This window comes from Salvia splendens, chromosome 18 (assembly GCF_004379255.2).
Source record: "Salvia splendens isolate huo1 chromosome 18, SspV2, whole genome shotgun sequence".
NCBI classification, from domain to species: domain Eukaryota; kingdom Viridiplantae; phylum Streptophyta; class Magnoliopsida; order Lamiales; family Lamiaceae; genus Salvia; species Salvia splendens.
Genome location: NC_056049.1, coordinates 24,280,832 through 24,305,050, shown reverse-complemented (window position 1 = coordinate 24,305,050; position 24,219 = coordinate 24,280,832). Strand labels below are relative to the sequence as shown.

At 37.9% G+C, this 24,219-nt stretch overlaps 6 protein-coding genes and 1 long non-coding RNA gene across 8 annotated transcripts; 3 read left to right on the top strand and 4 right to left on the bottom strand.

Moving 5' to 3' along the window:
- Positions 1–422: 422 nt before the first annotated feature.
- LOC121776104 (SAM50-like protein gop-3) lies at positions 423–3,818 on the bottom strand. The gene is made up of 4 exons (XM_042173238.1): positions 3,208–3,818; positions 1,911–2,396; positions 1,101–1,616; positions 423–717 (listed from the first exon to the last, which is right to left on the bottom strand). The coding sequence occupies exons 1-4, from the start codon at positions 3,691–3,693 to the stop codon at positions 634–636; spliced, it is 1,572 nt and encodes a 523-aa protein (XP_042029172.1). The 5' UTR covers positions 3,694–3,818; the 3' UTR covers positions 423–633.
- Positions 3,819–4,715: 897 nt separating this feature from the next.
- Positions 4,716–7,941, top strand: LOC121775875. Its single transcript, XM_042172953.1, has 6 exons — positions 4,716–4,844; positions 4,951–5,095; positions 5,292–5,449; positions 5,724–5,808; positions 5,894–7,228; positions 7,815–7,941. The coding sequence occupies exons 1-5, from the start codon at positions 4,738–4,740 to the stop codon at positions 7,220–7,222; spliced, it is 1,824 nt and encodes a 607-aa protein (XP_042028887.1). The 5' UTR covers positions 4,716–4,737; the 3' UTR covers positions 7,223–7,228; positions 7,815–7,941.
- Positions 7,362–8,214, bottom strand: LOC121775876 (non-classical arabinogalactan protein 30-like). The gene has a single exon (XM_042172954.1). It carries the CDS (start codon positions 8,024–8,026, stop codon positions 7,484–7,486), a length of 543 nt encoding a protein of 180 aa, XP_042028888.1. The 5' UTR covers positions 8,027–8,214; the 3' UTR covers positions 7,362–7,483.
- Positions 8,215–9,407: 1,193 nt separating this feature from the next.
- LOC121775740 (probable inactive receptor-like protein kinase At3g56050) lies at positions 9,408–12,803 on the bottom strand. Its single transcript, XM_042172774.1, has 10 exons — positions 12,587–12,803; positions 12,278–12,486; positions 12,063–12,201; positions 11,897–11,968; positions 11,667–11,810; positions 11,440–11,577; positions 10,782–11,263; positions 10,473–10,663; positions 10,254–10,386; positions 9,408–10,179 (listed from the first exon to the last, which is right to left on the bottom strand). The coding sequence occupies exons 2-10, from the start codon at positions 12,378–12,380 to the stop codon at positions 9,623–9,625; spliced, it is 1,959 nt and encodes a 652-aa protein (XP_042028708.1). The 5' UTR covers positions 12,381–12,486; positions 12,587–12,803; the 3' UTR covers positions 9,408–9,622.
- A 1,564-nt stretch (positions 12,804–14,367) lies between these two features.
- On the top strand, positions 14,368–16,847 carry LOC121777231. 2 transcript variants are annotated; one of them, XM_042174413.1, is made up of 4 exons: positions 14,368–14,761; positions 15,087–15,617; positions 15,712–15,937; positions 16,028–16,847. In XM_042174413.1, the coding sequence occupies exons 2-4, from the start codon at positions 15,087–15,089 to the stop codon at positions 16,570–16,572; spliced, it is 1,302 nt and encodes a 433-aa protein (XP_042030347.1). In that variant the 5' UTR covers positions 14,368–14,761; the 3' UTR covers positions 16,573–16,847. The 2 variants fall into 2 exon arrangements, with proteins under 2 accessions (XP_042030347.1, XP_042030346.1); XM_042174412.1 differs by having other exon boundaries at positions 14,974–15,617.
- Positions 16,199–19,194, bottom strand: LOC121777233. The gene is made up of 2 exons (XR_006045442.1): positions 17,217–19,194; positions 16,199–16,883 (listed from the first exon to the last, which is right to left on the bottom strand). It is a non-coding gene; the product is annotated as an uncharacterized LOC121777233 (long non-coding RNA).
- Positions 19,195–19,220: 26 nt separating this feature from the next.
- On the top strand, positions 19,221–21,490 carry LOC121776968 (protein VAPYRIN-like). Its single transcript, XM_042174104.1, has 2 exons — positions 19,221–19,547; positions 20,859–21,490. Exons 1-2 carry the CDS (start codon positions 19,221–19,223, stop codon positions 21,279–21,281), a joined length of 750 nt encoding a protein of 249 aa, XP_042030038.1. The 3' UTR covers positions 21,282–21,490.
- Positions 21,491–24,219: the final 2,729 nt, after the last annotated feature.

Sequence of the window (24,219 nt, the reverse complement as noted above, 5' to 3'; positions counted from 1 at the left end):
AATTACAATTCCTGCTTAATTTTATACTCTCTACATCTCAAATTAATAAAAACAATTGTTCAACACAAGATTTAAGAAAATAGTATTCCATAGTATTTACGAAGTTAAGTAGAGACAATACAATAACAGAAAAATAAAGTACTAGACGATTGAAAATAACAAAATAAGTGGAAAAAGTGTTAATTTTTGTCGAAAGTAGAAATGACTCATTTAACTCGAAACATCTCATTAAGAAGTACTATGAAACAATTAACTACAAGATCTTGAATGTACAACATATGTTTGTAAAGAAAATAAAAATATGTGAGTAGCATTCATATTTTCATGAAAACAAAGATGGAAGTAAAATACAATATCAACAGTATATTCTTTGTCTTAAACGATTCAACAATAAAAGTAAAGAGAAATCCAAGATTCCTTGATTGATCAAAAAAGTAATGCAGCTTCATGTTATTTGAAATCAAGAATTAAATGTTTTTTCCATGGTCAAGACTCAAGAAAAGGTCTAATTGAATCTAATTTAGCTGCATCAAGAAACTGTTTCAGAGCTGTCTATAGAGTTGGACATGAAGAAGACAAATTAACTCAAAATTCAAAATCTGCAGAGCTGCCGCCACTTACCAAAACACGAAATCAATTTGGAGACGAGAAGCAAAACTGTACACCGGTCTTTCCTTTGTCGTGCTCTTGTTTCTTCAGGATATAGCAGTAGTTTACCTGTTCAATAAGAGAGATAATGCACATCAACACTGATTTTCATCTTTATGTAACACTAAGTTCTGTTTTCCTCCATCGCTCCAACTAGAACTTTGTTATAGCATCGTAAATAGATACGAGGGAGCTCTTTTCCCCGACATTATAGGAAAACATTATAATGAAAATCCTCCGAATTATGAAAACCCTAGCCAGAACTTTATGTAAGGAGAGACTATTCCTGATATAGTGCGAATGGTGATTTCAAATGGAATGACTATTCATGCAAAAATATCGAACCAAGCAAAGCATGTCTTTATTCTTTAACAAAATTAACACAGGAGAGGAAAATCGGAAAAAAGGAGAAATTCATGAATGAGAAACGTAGAAGCAGAATAGCTGTTTACCTCCATGCGGAATAGCTGAGTGGGCACGACAAGTCCAGCTCCCACAGAGCTTCGGAAAGAATCCTTAAATTTCTGAACAGAAAATTCCTTGTATGAATTCTCACTCAGTTTATTCAGACTGCCAGTGCAAGCAAAGACGTGGCCATGGATGCCAGCATTCCTAAGAACGCTCAAAGGTAGATCAAACGAAATGTCTGCAAAGGCAGTGAGAGCAAGATCTCCGCCAACATTATCTATTCCAGAATCATCGGGGCTCCCATCATTTGGGTTATCTCTGGTGACTCGTCTAGGTTCAGCGAGACCCAATCCTCTCGACTTGAAACCTAAAATTGATGTCGGTCCTATCAAGGAGCAAACTGGTGAAGTGTTGCCTCCCATGAAGAACCTCTCAGGCAGATACGTGGGACTACTCAAAGATCCCCTCCCCCCCCATGGAAGCAATACGCCACCGGATATCCCAAAGTTCAATGCAGCCCGATAGAATCCAAGGGGGATAGCATAACGAAGATCAAACTCCTGTTCAGCAAAGAGATAATGTCAGATAATATAACTTAAACTTATCAGTGGACATAGCACCCTTCAAAATACGACAATTGCTCACAAACTCTACAGCCAAGACAACATGTGTTCAATTCAGATATGACAGAACGAAAAATAGGACAGATTTTAGTAAAACTTAAATAAGTAACAATTGCTTTTAACAACTCAGGAACATTATAAGAGGCATATTTGCAATTGTTTAAAATGTATGTATGAACTGAAGTACTATTCCGACTATATGAAATGATACTTTAAAAGGGGAGCAAATACCTGACGGAAAAAGCGCAAGCTCCGTAAATCAGGAAAAAGGCCACCAATTTGAGTAGTGGAAACAAAAGCATGCCCTCTAGTTGGCCTCATTGGTGAATCTCTGTAGTCAATTTTAAATGCATACTTCAACGCTGACACCAGATTATGTCCGAGCTGCCTCCTCACTGTGTAGGAAGACATTTGAGATGGATCCGTTAAAGTCCGCCAAGAGAGATTGTAAGATAGGTCATGGTTTCCAGTTGACAACAGACTCAGTGAGAGCCCAAGCGCTCGTTCTTTGTAGGAAGAGAATTTCAACCAATCCTGGGAAAGCAGAGATATCCTCCCAGATATTGGAGTAGGAATCGACTTGAATCTGGGCAAAGCCACCCCTGAGCTGACTTCCAACGACTGACCCCAACCGTAAGCCAGTGAGCCATCCCACAAATCTCCATACCCCAACAGATTTTTCAGTCTCGCTGCAGCTTCTAGAGACCACGATCTAGCCTACGGAAGCACTTTAGCATATCAAAACATTAAGATAGAAAACTATCAATTCATCCATACAATTATACAACTGCTTAAGTAAATGAAGGAGAAAGTATTCCGTTGTCAAAAAAATTGATTCCAACACACACACACACTCAACTTTCCAATCCCTCGTATTGCTTTGCAATCCTTGTCCGTGGTGTGTATGCTAGAAAGTAGAAACCAAGATCTATCCGACCGGAAGCACTTAATACTAAGAAAGAAGATAGAAACTCAAGCACGAAATCAATGTTAAGTCAACAATAGGATTCAAGCCATTTTTTCATGCTTTTCCTTGAGGTCCGGAAATAGCTGCAATCAATAGGATTTCCCTGCCTCCCTTCCCGAAAGGAAGAGCACATCAACTCATTCAGACAACTGCAGAAGTAAGTGAGAACATTCCTTTGCACAAAAAATTCAATCCAACTTGCTTGAAAAAATGACTAATCTTTAAAATGTAAAACACCCAAATCAAAGTAACAATGAAGAATCCAATCTCCTCATTTGCTATACAATATTGTTCTTTACTTTGTATGCAAAATTACCACTTAAATTTTCAATCAAATCCACACTCTGCCTATTAACTTCACTGGTTCCTTTGCTATTATCCAATTCATCAGATTATATGCTATAAGATCATATCATCATAAACCCTAACACAAAATCCCATTTCCAAAAACCGTCAATCCAATCACAGTGATTCGTAAGTTTCGTGACCACATAACAAAATCCCCAATTCCAAACATCAAATAATTTCAAAATTGACACCATCAATCCAGCAAAAAAATACCTCAGGCTTAGAATAAACGCCGAAATCACCAGAGAGCAAGCTCCCCTCCGAGACATCAATGACGACATTCGCCGTCCCGGGAAGCTCCGGCGGGCCGGCGTCGAGCGTAATGCTAACCGAATCGAAGATCCCGAGACGCTGCAGCTGCAATTTTGCGACGCCAGCGGCGCGCAGCAGCTGCTGGAAGGTGTTGGCGTCCCTGAACAGATGCTCCACCTCGGCCTCGATCACGGAATCCTTCGTCTTCTTGTTCCCCTTGACGACTATGTCGTGGACCCGAACCGGGACCCGCTCCGACGAGAGGCGCCTGAAGAGGGAGTCCATGTCGGCGCGGTCTCTCTGCATCCGGGCATCCGGCGACATCGATTTGTCATCGCCGTCGTCGTCTTCTTCCAGCTCCGAGTCGTCTTCGTCGGCTTCATCGTCTTCGATTTCTTCGTAGTCCGGATTGGGGGTTTTCGGGTCGGATCCAGGGTGGGGTTCCATGGAAGGAGTGGCGGCGGCTCGTGGGAGTGGAATGTGGAGTGGAGAAAGAGAAATGAGCGGCGGCGATTAGCGGCGGCGGGGCGGCATTTCTAGTTCTAGGGAAATGAAGGATGATACGACGTCGTTGTAAGCGGAATCTTCTAATCGATAATTAAGCAAAAGAAAGCTTTAATTTTTTATTAATTTATTTTTCGCCTAGGATTATTGTTATGTGAAACTTAGGTCATCTTTTTAATTGTAGAAATAAATTTATGATCATTAGATTACGGAGTATTTAAATAACACCATTAATTTTAAATATTTAAGTAATTTAGAGAATTATAAGACCTTGGTTTCTAGCAAAGATCATGGACACAAATCAAAATCCTACAACTAAAAAATTGAGTACAAAATTATAAAAGTATTGTACTAAGATTCTTGACTTTGTAGTCACGTCAAGCATTAAAATTTACAATCCTATAACTGCAAGATTGTGATCAAATTTCGTTAATTTACATGATCAAAATTTCATGTAACTTTAAAACTAAGTTAATTGTGATCAAACTTTTTAGTCATTTAAAACTAAGTTAATGATCAAACCTATCATGATCTTTATTGATTTCATCATTTTATCTAATCAAAATCTATGACGTTTATCAATTTATTCCAATTTCTTCAATCATACTTTTATAGTAATTTTTTTATTTTCAATGTTTCACTAATGGAATGTGACATGATATATAGATAACCTATGATTTTTCGTTCAACAAAAAAATAAAATTAATATTTTAATTTTAAAATAATTATATGAAAATGATTGATTAAATTAATATAAATGATAAAGATTGGGATATAATGATTTACAAAAACTAAAATATTATGAATACAACTAAAGATTAGGAATAAAATTGATAAATAAATCTATAAAATAATCAATGAAATTAAAAAAATTATGCTATTGGTCGAATTGAACCGCTCGAACGAATTCAAAATTTGTATACTTCAAAAACCCCCAAATTTCTGCTAAATCTGTATTGCGCCAATTCAAATCCACCAAGCAAGGAGATGTCGGAGACGAGCAGCACAAAATCTCCTTCCGATAATCTCTTCCCGTCGCTCATCTCCGACATCAAAGCCTACAATGGGATGGATCCTCTGCTTCCGTGGCTTCGGTAACAATCTCACTTTATGACCACTCCACATTTCCTCCGTTTGTTGTACTTGCATTTGCATCAATTTGATTGTGATTCACTCGTCTCCGTTAATTGATCCGAGCAGCGGGATAAAGAAGCTCAAGGAGACGCTGCCGCCTCAGTTCCTGAAAGAGAAACTCCCTCGATTTCTCCAGAAATGCGCCGAGACTTTCATGACCGACCGCCGTTACTCCAACGATATGCGATACCTCCGCGTTTGGCTGCAATTGGTACCTATTTCTTTATCTGATGTTGCTGGTTAATGTTTAGAGTGATTTTGTGTTTGGGGAGCATTGAGCTCATTGGTTAATTTTAGGGTTTTGGAAACCCTCAGTACTAATAGTGGTGATTGATTGGATTGGATTGGATGAGATTTTGGGAGTTTTTTTTGCTTTTTTATGATTTTTTGTATGTCTTGTGATGTAGATGGATTTTGTGGAGGAACCGAGAGCGGTGTTGAAAACAATGGAGACGAATCGGATTGGGCTGAAAAAGTCGGTGTTTTACCAAGCGTATGCTCTCTATTATGAGAAGCTGAAGAAGTTTGATGCAGCTGAGAAGATTTATCATCTAGGAGTGCAGAAGTAAGAAGCTTTTCAGTTAGTAGTGTTATGGAAACTTTGATGGAGAAATCTCTTGTTCTGAGCTCTCTAATAGGCCGTTTATTCATCTCGATTTAGTTTGATTTTGGAATTGTGATTGAATTTGTAAAACCATGTGATGGTTGTGCTTAAGATCTCAAATTCCAGCTTAGATTTAGCAGGAGTTCTGTGTTGCTTTTAAAACATATGAATGATGCAGAAGTGTGGTTGTGATTATTATTGCTTTTCTGAAGTTGTAAATCCTCTATGCTTGTAGCCTTGCTGAGCCTGCTGATGAGTTGCAGAAGTCATACGAGCAATTTCTCCTTCGGCTGGAGCGATCAAAGAATAAGAGAGTTCAGGTTTTTCTGTTCATCGCGTTTTGTGTAGCTAGTTTTCCATCATTGTTCAGGTTCGTATATTAAACCATGCCTGCTCATAGTGCAGCTACAGGGAGGGAAAACAAGCAAGGGAAGATTGAACCACAATGAGGTTAGAAGTTGCAAAGAGAAATTGCACAAAATGGATGGTCAGCCTGCAGAAATGAGGTGTAAAGATCATTTGCTAGGGACAGAAGCTACTAAGTTTGAAAATACTGGAAATAAGGTGTCGCTCCGAAGCTCCAACAATGAAATGCTCGTGAAAGAATCAAATCATGCCAGTAATAGCGGAGGACTTGATGAAGAACTTTACAGAAAGGTAGTTCTAAGTGACTCCGGAGTTGAGGGACAAGATGGAAACAAAAGGCTCTGTAGTGATGACACGGTTGTGGTTAGGTTTGTAGATACTGCGCTTGTTGGGAAATCCAACGCAGAAGATGCGCGCCATCATGGTCTTGTTGAACCTACGATTAATACAAAAGAGGCCATGAATGCCATTAATAGCATGTTCCAGGAGCCGTTAGAACCATCAATCTCGGGCAGGTCAAGAAGAAACAAGTCTAGTATTGGTAACAATGTAGAGAATGGATTTAGTGTTTTCAGTGATGAAAGCTTAGAGTCGAAGCAGAACTCTCCAGATGTTCCATCGCTGCCCCAACTGACACCACCTGACACTAGTCAGCCTCTGGGAGAATCATTTGAAATATACGTGGATGGAGAGGAAACTGTTGATGTTAAAGAGATAGCAAATGGGAAAGGTATACCAGCTCGAGATACTAATCCTGTTGACATATCTACTAGCCATGCTACTGTGTTTGCTAGACCAAATGATCACCCTTCTGCATTAAAGGACCCGAATTATAGGAGGCCAATCCGGGAGGATACAGCAGTTTATAGATTTGTAGGTTCAACCATTTCTGATGAACCGGAGGTAGAGAATGCTTGGCACCATGGCCTTGTAGACCCCACCATTAATCTGAAGGAGGCTATGCAAGATATCAATAGCATGTTCGGAAAGCCAATTGAATTTACAAGGAAAAGAAGGCCAAGGAAACACGTCGAATCACCTGAAGTGAAAGATCATAGTGGAGGGTTTCTCATACTTCCTGATGATGATGAACCAGAGGATACAAAGCCTGATCCTGCTAGTGGTTTCTTTCGAAAACCTATGGCTTCGAAATGTAACCCTGATCAGAGCCGAAACAAAATGCCAGAAGATATGAACAATCAGACTGGGTTTCTAATCCTTCCTGATGATGAAGAAGATAACCAACAAGAGAGCTCCTTGCCAAGTTCGTCTACAAGAAACAACAGTGATTTGTTTGAACAAACTGTGTGCACCAAAGAGGCAATGGATGAAATCAACAAATTGTTTGCAATGCCAATGGATTTTTAAAAGCAGGTAAGTGAGATTTTTAGTCCTCTTTTTCACATTCTGATAATTTGTTGTAGTTTACTACATATACATGTGATTTAGTTCCTCTTGTGTGTTCCGATACTCCTTAAAAAGGTGCGGAGAAGTAGTTAAATGATTCTAAAATCAAGAAGCTGCTTAGTATACTTCATCAATAATTTAGCTTACATATAGAATGTTTTCAATGATTGATAAACAACATAGGGAAAAATGGAAATTGAGCTTAATCAGGGCTTGGGGGATCTAATAATTAACATCGGGTTCCTCCTTTTGAACACAATTATTCGGGCGGAAGGCCAGTGGACCCGCAGCGTATATCACTGCCTCGTAGTTACTTCCAACGATCCTCTTGTCTTCATAGCGAAGTGGAGCGCCGTTGAGTCCATAATTGACATTAGTGAGAAGGTTGCAGGTTTTGAGAGGGGAAGACACCAGTTTTACTTTGCATGAATGCAGGGGATGGTCCAAGAAAGAGTGGCTCATCTTGAATCCCTTAAGCTCCGCGTAGAAGTAACCATTTTTATCAGTATTAAACGCCTTGTAGTAGCTTATTCGGTTCCTGTGATCCTTGCAGATGACGCTGATGGTGGCCGCTTTAATAGGCTTAGCTCCGTTCAGGTGCCACGACCCATAGTTCTCACAGCTCTGGCAGTAGACGAGGCCTTCCACCACCACATCAGCCACCTTCGCTGCTGGCTTTGGGGTAGTCTCGTAGGCGTTCGTCAAGAGGGGGAGCAGGGCGAGGAAGAGGAAAGGAAGGACAGCGCGGAGTCGACGGCTTGCCATCGTTGAGACGATACGAGGTAGGAGGACTGTTCTCAAGATTTTGTGTTGTGAAATGCTGAGATTGTTGCTGGTATTTATAGTTGGGTTGTGGGGTTTGAATTTGAGCAAACGTGGTAACAACTAAAACGACTTATTTGGATGATTTGGGGTTCACATTATTGACAACGTGATAGCCACCTTCATATATAATATGCGTGTTCAGTTTATCTGGCTTCGTTTTGTTTGGTATTTCATATCATAATCTTGAGTGATCAAAACATTCTGCTAGGAACTTTCATTACAAATTTTATCCAAATTTTAGGCATTTGGTAGAAAATTTGTAGTACTTCTAATTTTTTGCATTAGTTTAGAAATTAGATTTAGATAATTATTTGAAGCTGGTACTTATAATTAATTGAGAGCTTTTAAACCTCATTGTGTGATTGTTTTTTGTTTTGTCAATTTTGTGGTTGAACATAGGATTCAATTAACAATCACCCCTAAGATTAGTCAGACAATGAATATACAAAATAATTATTGAAATCAAAAGTTATAAACAATAGAGAAAATCAATAGTTTACATTTCAAGCTAGTTAAATAATCATTTTGTCTTACAATACGTGTCTCTTGTTACAATCTGTCTACTATTACGTCTTATATTTACTTTTTACTATAATTAGTAGCCGAATTCAACATTCTAGTAACATATTTTATTTTTATTTTATTGTAAAATTAATAAATAGTATATAAAAATGAGATCCATAATCCAGATATCTTTACACCTACATTCTTCACATTTTTTAAGTCGGTGTTGAATCAATGTGGATTGTGGAATACATCCATCTCATCAATATAGTCAAGACAATAAATATAGCAATAAATAAGGGTAAAAAAGTAAATTATATTACAAAATAATAGTATAAATAGTACTCCATTCGTTCCACTTTAGGAGTCTTGATTGACTATTTTTTGATGTCCTACTGTAGGAATTTCGGTTGGAATATTCCATATATGGTAATAGCCTTATATTCCACTAATTTTTTTTCACTCACATTTTATTATGAAACTAATGTATAAAAGTATGACCTACATTCCAGTATCTCTTTTAGCCACTTCCTTTACATTTTTTCAAATCCGTACCGAACTCAAATGAGATTCTAAAAGTGGAACGAAGGGCGTAGTATATTTTTTAATATGTTAAACATTTTATTATGAAACTAATATATAAAAGTATGACCTACATTCCAGTATCTCTTTTAGCCTCTTCCTTTAATTTTTTTAAAACTTGAACCGAACTCAAATGAGATTCCAAAAGTAGAACGAAGGGAGTAGTATATTTTTTAATATGTCAAAAATTGGAAGTGGACTAAATTGGTTAGACATGAGTACAACGAGGTCAAAGTAACTTAATTACGTATAATCATAATTTAATAGCTATGCAAACCTCAGTTCACATCTTTCACCAAAAAAATAAAAAACCACATATATTTACATATAATACTTATATATTAACCACCTTACTACTTAGCACTTAAATTTACACCAAGAGGAAGCAAGAAGATTCCACAACAGGCAATAAACATTACAAACAATGCCTCTTTCAATTCCATCTCCCCCTTAGTTGGCCTCAGTCGACAGAATCTCAAGCTCCGCCCACCACAGGGGCGACAGTTTCGGGACGGCCCCGTCCGGCTCTATCCCGGTGATCACTCTCAGCCTCGTGCAGACCTTTTTCATCGACGGCCTCTCATCCGTGCACCACCTGATCACCTCACCGATCTCTTGGACCTGATCTTCCCGATACGTTCCCAAAGTCGGGTCGACCATTTCCCTCAGCGGTTGCGTTCCCCTGAGGTAGTCCGACGCCCAGTCTTCGAGACTGTCACTACCCGCGGTGTACGGGAGCCTGCCCGTGATCATCTCAAACAGTATCACGCCAAAGCTGTAGACGTTGCTCTGTGGATCCGTTTGCCTCTCTGCTGCTGCAGCGCCCTCGTCCCAGAAGGCGATGTCCGACACTTTGGCAGCGTAGTCTTCGGTTAGATAGATACACGAGGAGGTCAGGTTTTTGTGGGCTAACGGAGGTGTTAATTGGTGCATGTGCTCGAGGCAGTACGCGATTCCCATTGCGATTCTCAGTCGCGTTGTCCAGTCCAAGTGTTCGGCTTCTTTTACTGCAATGTAGGTGGAGGAATGACTTTTAGATTCAACACATAGAGATACGAAGCAAGTGGAGTCGAGCGCTTACTGTGAATGTGCTCGAACAGAGTCCCGTTTGGAGCATACTCGAAAACCATCATTCTCGTGAAGGGCGCCTGCTCCTCACAGAAACCGAGTAGGCTGACAAAATTCTTGTGATTCACTTTCGATAGCGAGTCAATCTGAAACGCAGACGAAAAGGGAGTTGGCGCCCAGAAAAACCATCAACAACTAAATCTCATTTCTCTAAAATCGACATAAAACGTACCTTCTTCCTGAACTGGCTTTCGAGATGGCTAGACCAGTCCTTGGCAGACGACATGGCAACGGAAGCGACTGCTATCTCAACTCCACTCGACAACGTGCCCTTATAGAAAGTACAAATCGAAGCTGAACCAATCACGTTGCTGAAGTCTTCACAAGCAGCCTCTAGTTCGGATCTCTTGAGCTTTGGAACACCTGAGATACCAAGCATCGGATAATTTAGTGACTAGACTCGAACCTCCATGCCTTGTTACGCGTAGCAATAAAACGTAAATTTAAAATAGATTCGTAGCGTAGACATAAGAAGAGGTACCGGTTACAAATGCTCTCTGCAGCTGTCCACTTAACCCCGTTGCCCATGGCTTGACCGTCGCAACTTTACCATATTGATAGAAGACGACGCCAATAACTAAAAGCAAAAACAATAGAGAACCACCAATGGATGCAGCCAATACAAGTGTGTGATTCCTTCCACCACTTTTAGCTGGTGCTGCTAGGCTCGTTCGATTCCCTGCTTCTGGAAGTATTGTTCGAGAGTTATTGTTAGCGGAAGGGGGAGAGGAAGAGGAAGAAGGTGGTGACTGCACAGGCGGGGGAGACTGGGGCACAGAAGGAGCAGGAGCAGGAGCCGGAGTTGAAATTGGTGGTGGAGCTAAATCTGGATCCGGAGTTGTTGGTGGTAGAAATTCTCGGGCAGGGCTTGGTGGAATACGGAACCTGAAGGGCTGTTGTCTCCTAGTCGGAGTTTCTTGCAATAATCTTCGCTCTCCAACGTCTCGCTTTTCCCAGTAAGCCCTGTGGAGGTAATGGATTCATCAACTTGAAAAGGAAGGATAAAACCAAGACTACACAACTATAATAACGGGAGAGTCTAACGCATCAACCTCAACGACTCATCAGAAACATAGACGAACAAACAAGCTACCATTCAAGAATCATGCTTATTCGAGATCTGAACAGATTGTACATACCATGACGTAAGTAAGCTTTCACAAGCTGCCTCGTTGGATCTCGACAGCAAGCCCTCCTCCACTTGAGCTTCGGACAGCTTCTGAAGCTCGTAAACCTCAGGACTTATGTCACTAATACGCTCATTATTGTCGAGCAAACTGCATCACAACAAGATTTCTATTCATCAGACACAGAAAAACGCGTTCTACTAAAGGAAACGAGCATGCTTCGGTTCAGTCCAACGTACAGAAGTGTCATCGAGAAATTGTTGCCTAGACTACAAGGAAGCTTCCCACTGAAGTTGTTATATCCAACATCCAAAACCTCCAATCCCTTTATGTGTGTGATTTCTTCCGGGATCACACCCGAAAACGAGTTGTTTCGCAGAATTCTTCAAACAAACAACTCAAAGTAAATCAAACTGCAGACAAGCTACAAAATTGGGAATGAATTTGAACTGTTTCAACACAATCTTACAGAGATTTCAAGTGAATTAGGATCCCAATATGAGGAGACAAAGTACCTCTCAAACAAAGATCTTTGAGGTTCCTGCAAGTAAACTAAACATCAAGAACTCCCAAAATCCAACTAAACCAATTAACCAAACAACAATTAATCAATTTTGACCATAAAAATCACTCACAAATCAACAACATATCCCTTTGAGCAGCCAACACCAGACCAAGAACAAGGATTCTCCAATCCAATTTCATCAATCCAATTTGACAAAGCTCCATGTGGATCACTCACAATTTCTTCTTTAAATTTCAGCAAAGCCACACCTATTCAAGCAAGAGAGTTACTCCACTTCATATTCCCCTTCCAAAATTTCATTTCAAACCAGAAAAAACAACATACCTTCATGATTGAGAGAGCAGCAAAAACTGAAATTGAGCAGAAAAAGGCAGCATATAGCAAATGCTGCCAAGAACCGATTTTTAGATCTCCAAAACACTTTCATTTCATCAGAAACCAATTCTCTCAGCCAAGAAAGGCAATCAAATGATGAATTCAAGCTCCAACATGGGAATAGAATCAGCTTCTTGAGAATAGTTCAACCACCTAACCTGGTTGACTCAGTCGAGCAGACAAATACAGAAATAAGCAACTTGAAAAAACTATTGAGAGAGAGAGAGAGAAGTGAATTAGAAGCATAAGGGATAATACCCAAGATGAAAACGCGTAATCAAGCTGCCTTAATTTAACAGCAAATAACTGATAAGAAAGGACCCTTTTTGTGGTTTCACTCTTAAAATAAATACAGCAGAATTGTTTTTGAAGAATCTCAAAAAAGTGGGCTTTTTTATGTGGAGATTATGCATGAGAATGCTCTGATTTTGCATTTTGAGAGAGAGAGAGGACTTTTCTCAGGTGGATGTGCCGGCGGTGACTTTTCAAATAAGCATTCTTTTACTAAGTATTATCAAAAGATTCAAAACAATAATAATTTAATAGACTTACTAACTTACATTCTTAATTTATCATAATTTATAATTTTATATTTCGGCACCGCTTGATTTTGTTTGTTTATCATAACTTACATAAAATGATGTTAGTAGCCAAATCAAACATTATAGTAATGTACACATTTCTTAGTATTCTATAAAATTTGAATTGGTATGTTTTTATTAGTTAGCCAAATCAAACATCATACCCCTGGTCAACGAAAAATAAGACTATTTCATTTTTATCCCTCGTTTTAAAAAAAACGGTAATAAATAGTTAAAGTTGAGAGAAAGAAAAATAAGAGAGAAAATAATATAGATAAGAGACTTTTCTATATTATCTTTCTATCCACTTTAACTATATATTATAATTTTTTTTAAATAAGAGATAAAAATGAAATAGCCCTATTTTTTTTCAAATAGAGGGACTAGGGAGTAATAATAATAATGTCCATATTTCTTATATTTTAAATTTTAAATTTGTATGTTAAGGAAAATTTCATTCGGTAACTTAGCTTATATAAATGTGAACTTCAATTGATATATTATTCAAATTTGAATATTCGTGTGACATTTCGATGTCAATAAATACAATTGCACGATAAATTTAGACCTACATGGTTTTTCCTTTCCCCCCTCTTTCCGATATCGTATTTCTTAAAAGGACATATATAAAACGACATTATATAATTTTGTCACATAATTCAATTTATAATAATTACGAAAAACCAGCTGTCAACTGAATTCTACACTTGAATGTTATACTACTATTATTAATCAAAATTTGATCTAAAATTGACATTAATAGTCTAATAACGTCGAAATTTGAACTCTTCTTATATTTCAGCTTTATTCTCAACTTTCACATGTATTTGTGGGGAGAAATTTAGAAAAATATCCCCTGCGTATTTATCAAGTTAGATTAATTATATCCCAATAAATTATGTTAGGTAGCAAAAACTTGTAATTTTTGGATGTGTGGCTGGCTATGATTGTGTAGCATGTGAAGGTATATTATTTTGAATAATAAAAGTAAGAGTGACGTGGATTGAATTGGTGAAATAATTCAAATAAAACTGATGTGGGAGTATGATGTTTTAGTAGTAAGAAACAAGAAAGCATGGACAAGTCACAAGTCTATGCTATTGTGGTGGGGACATTATTATGAGGTTGAAAGCCCATCCATTTACAACTAGTATTAATTGGTTTTGGGCCAACTTGTATTAATTGGTTTGGGCCAACTATAACTCCTCTTTTAATATCTTCTCTGGAAAGTGAACTCAAATATTTTTTGAAACGTTTTACCAAAATGTTTAGGAGCCGTTCAGTCTGGCGGATATAGTCAGTTAATAGCCTAAATCTGAATATTTCTGGTTGTTCAGTGTACATGTTTTTAAAAGGGTCAGCCCTCTATTACCAACATGGCCCGGCACTGTTCACCAGAATATGACCGGATGTAAATCTTCCACAAAAGGTGGTATTAATTTCTGACTCATCCAGATTACTTCATAATAGGTTGTTTTTTGACTACTTTACCCCACAAAATTTGATTTCCCCCAAATTTGATCGTCATCCCCTCAATCCAGCCCTAACTCTCTCTCTCTCTATCTCGCACGCCTCTCTGCGATCGACCTCGGAGGAGTGGCCGCCATTACCGGCCTCGAAAATTACCTCTGTTACATACATCACTCCATTTCTTACCCAAATCATACACATCTTTTCAGAATTAAAAAATCTCTATCGACTCACAGCATTAGCATCTGCTCTGTTAATTTTGGTTGTTGTTTCCTCACACATGGATGTCTTGAATTTCAGCAGCTCACCACGGCACAACTTAGACCGAGATTTGTGTGTCTGAAAGTGAAGTAACGTCGATCCTGTTCTCACAGTCGACAAGGTATGCACTCATATACCCTGCTCATAATAGTTCACTAATTAGGTAAAATTATGTCTGTGGGAGTATAATGTTTATAAAGATGTTCTGATCCATAGGGGATATTGTAATTGGTAATGATAAACCCTTGTTTTGACTCGTTTCGCTTTGTTTCCATATGATTACTTGCTGCCCGCATTTGTTATTTGGTTTACGCTTGCGTGACTCTATGCTAGAATCCTGAATCCGCCCTGCTAAATGCCGACTTCATGGGACTTTACTGTGGGTGTATCATTTAGCTGTTACCCAAGCAATTTCTAAAGCATTTTTTCCAATATTAACACATAAGATGAGATCCCCTTCGCATAATTCCGCACGGCTGTGCATGTTACTCGAAGACATTATGCTCATTTACCACACTGAAACGTACTTCATCATTCATCGATATGCGAGCGCACGGACTCGAAGAGCGAAACGTGTAATTTTAGAGCATGCAAGACGGTATAGCGTGCTTAATAAAATACCTGCACAATTGGAACACCTATCCCGACTAGTCGATGTAACCGACGCAGATTGTCTTGCTAATCTACGTATGGATCGTAATACATTTGGGAGATTATGTCGAGTTCTAGTTGAAAGAGGAGGGTTGCGGACTGGTCAATGCCTCGGAGTGGAAGAACAAGTGGCTATATTCGTCGGAGTACTTGCACATCATACCAAGAATCGGGTGGTGCGTTTTAACTTCCAGAGGTCAGGTGCAACAGTGTCTTATTATGTTAACAAGGTGCTTGGAGCAGTACTTAACCTACATCCGGTTCTTCTGCGGAAACCGACACCTGTGTCAGATCAGTGTGACGACTACCGTTGGAAATGGTTCAAAGTAAGTTAATATGTTTGAAACTTGCATTAGGTTGCAAATATATTACATACACAATCTGACATATTAATGCATTTGATTATATGTTTTATTGCAGGGCTGTTTAGGGGCATTAGATGGTACACACATCAACGTCTTGGTGAGTAATTCTGACAAACCACGTTACAGGACACGGAAAGGGCAAATAGCGACTAACACACTAGCTGTATGCGATCGTAACATGCAATTTGTATACATCTTGCCCGGGTGGGAGGGGTCAGCGGGTGACTCACGTGTGCTACGGGATGCTGTGTCTCGGCCGACCGGATTAAAGGTTCCTCAAGGTTAGAGAAGCTGCTTTACCACGTTATGTCATGTGCTTTATTTTTTGCAAAGCTGAATCAATAACATTCACTTTTTCAATTTTGTGGCAGGTTGTTACTACTTGTGCGATAACGGTTATGCCAATAGTAATGGATTTTTAACACCTTACAAAGGGGTTAGGTACCACCTACGGGAGTGGGGCCCAGGTACAGCGTGTCCACAAAACCCTCGAGAACTCTTTAATATGCGCCACACGAGAGCTAGGAATATTATTGAGCGAGCGTTTGCAGTGTTAAAAATGCGATGGGGTATCCTACGAAGTGCATCCTTTTACCCAATAAAAACACAGATACGCCTTATAATGGCTTGCTTCTTACTACATAACTTCATCCGACGGGAGATGGAAGTGGATCCTGTAGAAGTTGAGCTCGACTTAGACGGACCCTCGGACAGGGAGTCAACAACTGAGCCGGGCATATATTTCATTGACGTTGGGCCGGATGGAAAGCTACGTACGAGACTAGAGAGTGGCCGGGTACTACCTAAGGATCATCCAATGAATGAGTCTAATGTGAAGAAATTTGACCGGGCATCGAACGCAAGCTCCAACGGTTCCAACTCACCACTAGGGCGGTGGCCACACCTTCATAAATGAAGGCATGAATTGTATGGTGATGCACAAATCTGATTTCCACCCACGGGCCACAAGTTCTACCAACGATGCAGCCAGAATTTCTTCTTCGCGTGCAATCCAAATCCTGCGAGATCGGTCGCCCTTGCGGAATTTTTTTCGACCTGATACATTGTTGTCTTGACGAAGAAAAGGACATACAAACAAAATTTCATTACAGCATGGATGACACACACAAAGCTCATCAAACAGCAAATATTCTTTGAATAAAAAAAAACCTTCACTTGTGCCTCCTCTAATAGTCACACCTGCACCGATTGAAGTAGACATAGTACCTACAGCACCGGCAAGGCAAGTTTAACAATCTAATAAATGACGGAATACGAGTGAGCCAGAACAAGTATAGCTTTGGGACTTAATTCTTTGGAGCTACTGTAATGAAGGGAACTGCAAGGGGACCTAAATTTACCAAAGTGTAGTTTCTCAATAATGCAAATAGAAGAACATTACAATAGTTCACATATGCCTGAAGCGCTCAGAATGGGGTAGTGAAAAGGTTTGGCCTTACAAATTATGTAATCTGAAACCCATAAGACATGCCCATGTAGGTAATCGCTGTCCGAGGAAAAATTAAACCAAGACTAAGGAAGCAGCAAAACATAGAATACCGTAATAGAAACTCAGATTCAAGAACGCCTCTCCGCACGGGGAGGTGCCCGCTCGCACCTTTTGCTAGCACCTCAGATGATTGGGAGATTTCGTCGTACCTTTCGCCGCTCAATGAGGTTTTGTAGAAGTAAAGACTCTCGTTTATTTTTGCTTCCATCCAGCCTTTTTACCCAAAATAATTGGGTGGGATTGGACTCAAATTTGACATTTTCGTTTCCCGCTGCTAAGTTTTTCAGAAGTGTTGATCAGGGAATGTTGAAGATATGGTGAGGGCTATTTGGTAAAATGACATGTTGAAAGAGGCAATAGTTTTTAAACTAGTCACCATTTCATGTTCACTGAACATGCATACTAAATTCTGTTCAGGTGGAGCCCACCACCTAATTCAGCCACATATTTATCTCACGGCCATTAAAAAAACCATGAGAGTGAACAGGCCCTTAGAATTAGCTTATCCCACTTTATGCAGTGCTATTTCGTGATTTAACTAAAGAGAAAATAAAATAAGGGAAGGATAAAGTAAAGATAATATTAATATTATTTTTATTTTAGAAAATATGTTATTTTAGTTAATAATTAAAAATATATATATATTTCATTTTTAATGGGATAGAAAAAATATTTTGGGTCCATCTTCTCCTCTCCCGAAACTTCTCCACCCTCACTGCCGTCTCCTACTCGGGTCGGATTTAGAGTAAGATGTTATGTGCCCATGTGAGTGCTCGCTCACATAAGTCTCTCTTTTTTTAGAATACAATTTTTATGCAATCATATAATTTATGATGAATTAAGATTACTATTTCGAGGCCAAATTTATCATAATTTTGTAAATCTATCTTTCTTGATATTAATAACGTAACGACCATAACAACACATCTCTTCTTGATTATTCATAAATTCTTTATCATTATACGGATGGCTATCTCTTGACATCACTATTAAAACCACTTCACGTAGTTATTAAACCTATATTTCATGTAAGATAGCCTAAATTTTTTTATGTTACATGTTAAATATCATCTATTTTAATTTTACAAATAAAAAAAATCAAAAACCAAAATAAAGTTTTCGTAATATCTCCAAGTAATTAACTACTACTCCTAAACACTTTTCATTTTACTAGTAAAGAAAGATCGAAAAACAAAATAAAGTAACGAAGATAAAAACATCAATTGTAAAATTCCCAAGCCGAAACACAATTTTTTAAAAAAACTTTTTAATCCATTTTCATCAAAACACATGCTACTACAAACAACTAAGCCAAAATCTTAACCACAAAATTCAAATTAGCCTAACAAATCAATCTAATTGGAAGTATACACACTTGCTCTCTGCAACAAAAAAAAAATGAGAATTCATCTTCTTCTTCTTCAATGGAGAAACTCGTCCAGCTCTCTGACCAAGAAATCCTCATCGACTTCTCCCCAAACACCAAATGCCGCACCACAATCCGCCTTAAATCCCTCCTCCCCTCCGCCCCCTTAGCCTTCAAGCTCCAAACCTCCTCCCCCCACAAATTCCTCGTCAATCCCCCAACCGGCCTCGTCCCCCCTCTCTCCTCCGCCTCCTTCCAAATCGTCCTCAAACCCCAGCCCCACCCACCCCCCTCCTTCCCCCGCTCCCCCTCCGACCGCTTCCTCCTCAAAATTTCCCCCGCCCCGGACCTCCCCCTCGACTCTCCCGAGTCGACTCACCCCCAACTCGCCAACCGCTGGTTCGACCGAGTCGACTCAGTCCCGATCCAGATCTACGACGCGAAGCTGAAGGTCTACTTCGTCGGGAAATTCCTCCTCTCCCACGCCGTTTCCGGCGGGGATCTGGACTCGATGAGGGGGATAATCAAGCGGCAGCGCTCGATCGTCCCCGATCTGGCGGATCGGGAGGCGGAGGCGCTGTACCGGGCCGCGGCCCAGCACAGCGGTGTCGCGGCTCTGCTGGTGGACGCCGGGCTGAGGATCGGGGGAAATGATGAGTTGAGGCGGGAGGGGAAGGGGTGGGGGGGGATGCACGCGGCGGCGGCGTTCGATCGGGCCGGGGAGATCGAGGAGAGGGTGAGGGGAGGGGAGGGGGTGGAGTGCAGGGACAGGGAGGGGCGGACGCCGCTGATTCTGGCGGCGGGGAAGGGGAATTTGAGGAGCGTGGAGGCGCTGGTGCGGATGGGGGCGAATGTGGACGCGAGGAGTAGGGATGGGAGGACGGCGATGTATAGGGCGGCTGCGAATGGGGATTTGGCGGTGGTGGAGGTGATGGTGGCGGCGGGCGGGGATCCGACGATTGGGGATGTGGAGCATTGCCGGTCGGCGATTGGCGTTGCAAGGGATAAGGGGCATGTGAGTAATTTCACTGCTGATCCACTCAATTTTTGTTTGTTTGTTTGTTTGTTTATAATCTTGTGATTAGATGATAGAGTTTTTAAAATGACTATAATTTGATTGCAATAAGCTAGCTTTGGTTTATGTTAGTTGGTTCGAGTGGAAATTAGAGATTATTAGTTTGATATACTTAGTAATAGTAATGAGATAGTTGCATGAGTTTTAATGATATTGTTGCATGAGTTTTAATGAGAATCGAGATGGTTGAGAAGTGAAGTAGTTGGTGTATTATGAGTTAAGAATCAGAGTGTTAATAATGTCTAATAAATATATTAAGCAAAGAAAGTGATGACTCATATACTAGTATAGAGGGGTAGGGGCAGTAAGTTCAATGATAATCTACTCAATTTTTTTTGTTTTATGAGTCACATTTGATAAATAGATTATAATTTGATTGCAATTAGCAAGGTTTGGTTTATGTTAGTTGCTTATGTGTTTGAGTGGAAATAAGTGATTTGGAATTTGATACTAATGGCATGTTGTATGAGTTTAAACAAAAATCGTTGAAAAGCCAAAAATGATTGGTTATTATGATTGGATAAATGGTTATATTGCATTAATAATGATTAATAAATATGCTATGAGCGAAGTAAGTTGATAAGTTACTATATAGTAAAAAGAGTGAACAAATTTTTAGATGAGTATAATATATTGTGCATAAAATCAAAATTACTAGTTTTAGGAGATTGATGGAGTAACTAATACTACTATATTAGATTGAATTAATTAAATTTGAAATTTTGGAAATTTATCTTCTATTAGAACTTAGATCCATCATCCATTGATAAATTCTCTTTTTTCGGTCTTCCTCGTTGCTCAAAGATTAATGTCCAAAAGTTGCAATAAAAGTAGGAGTTTTCAAGATTTGTTACGTTCGTGGTAAATTTAAGTTTAATTTATGTTTTGGTTTTAATAGAAACTTAATTGAAGAAATTGTGAAATGTCTTCTTAGACTATAAGCAAGCTTTTGATTTATGTGAGTTGCTTCATGCTTTTATAGTACTCATGTTTGAGTTGGAATTGGTGATTGTCAATTTTTATTGATGGGTTGTGTTACGAGTTTTAAAAGTGGTTGAAAATTGGTTGACATATTGTGAGCCCAGAAATGGTCTCACCTTATGGATTTTGTTAATAATGATTCTTAATTTATGTGTCGCAAGTGGAGATTATAGTGAGTCATATAATAGAAAGAGTAACTAAATTAGTGAAATAATGAACTTGAACAAACATTTATGCTTTCCAAACTCTAATCTCATGGCATTTGTGTAGATGGACATAGTAAAAGTTCTAGAGCAAGGCGAAGCAGTGCTTCGCGCAGCTAGGAGTGGGGAGCTCGACACCCTCGAAGCCCTGCTGGAGAAGGGAGCGAACGCGGGCTTCTGTGATCAATACGGCTTGACAGCGCTCCATGTGGCCGCCATCAAAGGGAACAAGGACGTGGTGATGATGCTCGTTGAGTTTGGTGCGGGGGTGGAGTGGCAGGACACTGAAGGCCACACTGCGCTGCATCTGGCTGTTGAAGGCGGGAGCGTTGAGACCGTTGAGGTTCTCATTTGCAGAGGAGCTAATGTGAATGCCACGACCGCCAAAGGCGCGACCCCACTCCATGTTTCAAAGCTGATGGAGTACGAGGACATAACGAAGCTTCTCCTCGACAAAGGAGCTGCTTTCGTTGCGCCCTCTGAGGTTTGATATGGGGTCGCGGTTGCACAACTGCGGCCTTTGTGGTTGTAGCAGTAGATTTGGTCTGGGAAAAAAATGGTTTCAAGAGTATCTAGAAGTGTAGTTATCTTAGAGAAAAGGTTTGTAAATGTTTAGGTATTGCAATTAAAATTGTAGTTGTATCTATGATTATACTTCTCCTTAACCATTAATTATGGGATCGAGTAAGTTTTAAAATATGTGAATGAATACGAACGGAAAATCATCATACGCGGATGTCATCGTTGGTGAGTTTAACGATGTCATCTACTCATACAGAAAATCACGCAGTTTGATTGAAAAACATAAACAAATATGAAAATTGTGGGCAAATCTAAATTTTATGGTTTATGACTTTTCATGACAGATTTTTTTAGTTGAAGATAATTTGAAGATATTTTTTTTGAAAATTTAATTTTTAATTAATAATTCAGACTAAATATGATGAAAACTTATTATATACTCCTACTATAGTTGTAGTATATGATAGTACAGAAAGCCCAAAGTTTGTTAGTACTATTATCCAACAACTGAATTTTCCAAATTGGGCTCTTGATATATTTTTAATATTTCATTTAATTAATGATACATATTAACTATACCATCAATTTTAGCATGCTGATTGCTGACAAACTTTGAGTCATAGTATTATTCTAACAGACTAAGATATTGTTACACATGTAAACAAGACCTTCATCATTTGTTTTAGAGTGAACTATAAAAATAGTTCATGGACTATGAGTTTATTATGCGCATAGTCTCTGGACTTTAAAAATATCCTCAGACAATCCAGGACTAAGGGTTTATCTCGAAATTGGTCTTTTTTTTTCATTTTTGATATGAAAATACCATTTTGAGGGTTTGGACAATTTGGTCTTTTTACACTTTTAATATTTTAAATCTGATATTATTTCAGTAATGTACTAAATCTGATATTAGTTCAAAATTGTCATTCTTCTTCCCTTTGTCATCCTTCACTTTGTTTCTTTATTTCAATATTAGATTGAATTTTATAAAATTAAATTTTAAATTTAGATTTTTAAATATCAATAAATTTTTATTAATTAAAATTATGAATTCATCGACACTATAAATATTGATTAAAACTATTAATTTTTATTATTTAATATAATATTTAGTTGAATCGAAGAAGTACAGAAAAATAATAGTAATCATGATGGAAAAATAAGACCTATTCTACTTACCCTTCGTTCGATTGTTATAATTGCTTGTGATTATATATAATGAAGTTGACTAAAAATTTGATACTACTAAAGATTTTAAATAAGATATTTTGTTTAAATTTTCTAGTTAATTTTGATTGTTTTTAAATAAATAAACGAAAATTATATTAGTCTTACATTAGATGCATATATTTATTTTAGAATAATCATATTATATGATCTATTTATGATTAAAACTTTAAATATTGATTAAAACTAAGTTGGCGTCAGCATACCTTATTGATTAAATATTACACTATCAAATATTGATCAAAACTATTAATTTTTATTATTTAATAATTTTAATAATCAATAAAAATTTATTGATATTTAAAAATCTAAATTTAAAATTTAATTTTATAAAATTAAATATAATATTGAAATAAAGAAACAAAGGATGACAAAAGGGAAGAAGAATGATAATTTTGAAGTAATATCAGATTTAGTACATTACTGAAATAATATCATATTTAAAATATTAAAAGTGTAAAAATATCAAATTGCCCAAATCCTCAAAAGGGTATTTTCGTATAAAAAATGGCAAAATGACCAATTTCGAAATAAACCCTTAGTCCATAGTTATCTGGGGATATTTTTAAAGTCCAGAGACTATAAACGAGATAAACTCATAGTCCAAAAACTATTTTTGTAGTTCACTCTTTGTTTTATTTGATAAGTACTGAAAGTGAAATTATAGTAACACCCTCGTATTACCAAAGATTCCAAACAAAATAAAAAACAAACACAGTTCTGAATGTAAGATTTTTGACAGATCAAGAATCTATACTGGACAATAATTCCACCATATGGCATAATGACATTGGGACCAAGAAACAGAAAAAATAACATTTTCTAAAAGAAATACTATAAAAGTTGCAACTTTTAGATTGGCTATCAATCTGTAAAAAATTTCAATACCCCACACACTTGGAATTATTAAAATCAATTTTTAATTCTAAAATAAACTAAGTTAAATGGTGAGATCATCTCTTGTTGTAAGCACAAAAAAATGTTGATTTGTTTAAATGTATACTGCATGCCTCCCTAAGTCAATAGGCACGTTTTTTATTTTGGATAATAGTACTATTTTCTACTTCTCCTATTACAAATGTTTTTTATTTTGGATAGTAGTACTATTTTCTACTTCTCCTATTACAAATAAAACATTTTTATTTTTAGATTGTTCCATTAAAAATGAAATATTTCTTAAAATTAAAACAACACAATCTCTGCTTTTTCATCTCCCTTACCTTACCATCTCTTCATTAACTTACAAAACAATACTATAAACTCTCTTGTCAAAATCTATTGGGAGGGAGTATATTTTTTGAAATTTTCATATTTCTAATAATTTATCTCTCTCATTTTATTAATTTTATATTACAACTTTTGTTGTCTACTATCAAGACTATTAATGACTGATGGAGGGAGTACAATATTAATGTAGATTGAAATATGTGAGGTTGCCCGAATTCTAAAAAAGGTGAGCATCCGATAGTATATTTGTAATGTTAATTGTGTGTGTTTTGAATTCGATAATATCGAAATCGTATGAAACTCTGACCGTATGGCGGACCGTGACTCGTTACAATATGGCTTAAAACTTTCCTGACAAATGTGCACCAGAGTCTGTGTAGTCCCTAGTTAAAAGCAATGTACATATTTTGTTATCACTATGTGTCACACACACAAACACATATATATGT

Bases quoted from the DNA above. Each gene is read 5' to 3' on its own strand.
- LOC121776968 (XM_042174104.1), top strand. From the start codon at position 19,221: ATGCACGCGGCGGCGGCGTTCGATCGGGCCGGGGAGATCGAGGAGAGG. The intron at 19,548-20,858 runs GTGAGTAATTTC...GCATTTGTGTAG, and splicing joins TTGCAAGGGATAAGGGGCAT to ATGGACATAGTAAAAGTTCT.
- LOC121777231 (XM_042174413.1), top strand. From the start codon at position 15,087: ATGAGATCCCCTTCGCATAATTCCGCACGGCTGTGCATGTTACTCGAA. The intron at 15,618-15,711 runs GTAAGTTAATAT...GTTTTATTGCAG, and splicing joins ACCGTTGGAAATGGTTCAAA to GGCTGTTTAGGGGCATTAGA. The intron at 15,938-16,027 runs GTTAGAGAAGCT...ATTTTGTGGCAG, and splicing joins CGGATTAAAGGTTCCTCAAG to GTTGTTACTACTTGTGCGAT.
- LOC121775875 (XM_042172953.1), top strand. From the start codon at position 4,738: ATGTCGGAGACGAGCAGCACAAAATCTCCTTCCGATAATCTCTTCCCG. The intron at 4,845-4,950 runs GTAACAATCTCA...TGATCCGAGCAG, and splicing joins CCTCTGCTTCCGTGGCTTCG to CGGGATAAAGAAGCTCAAGG. The intron at 5,809-5,893 runs GTTTTTCTGTTC...CTCATAGTGCAG, and splicing joins CAAAGAATAAGAGAGTTCAG to CTACAGGGAGGGAAAACAAG.
- LOC121776104 (XM_042173238.1), bottom strand. From the start codon at position 3,693: ATGGAACCCCACCCTGGATCCGACCCGAAAACCCCCAATCCGGACTAC. The intron at 1,617-1,910 runs GTATTTGCTCCC...TTTGCTGAACAG, and splicing joins GCTTGCGCTTTTTCCGTCAG to GAGTTTGATCTTCGTTATGC. The intron at 718-1,100 runs GTAAACAGCTAT...CTTATTGAACAG, and splicing joins CTCAGCTATTCCGCATGGAG to GTAAACTACTGCTATATCCT.
- LOC121775876 (XM_042172954.1), bottom strand. From the start codon at position 8,026: ATGGCAAGCCGTCGACTCCGCGCTGTCCTTCCTTTCCTCTTCCTCGCC.
- LOC121775740 (XM_042172774.1), bottom strand. From the start codon at position 12,380: ATGAAAGTGTTTTGGAGATCTAAAAATCGGTTCTTGGCAGCATTTGCT. The intron at 12,202-12,277 runs GTATGTTGTTTT...TTGCTTGAATAG, and splicing joins CTGCTCTCTCAATCATGAAG to GTGTGGCTTTGCTGAAATTT. The intron at 10,180-10,253 runs GTAAGCGCTCGA...CCTACATTGCAG, and splicing joins TCTGTTCGAGCACATTCACA to TAAAAGAAGCCGAACACTTG.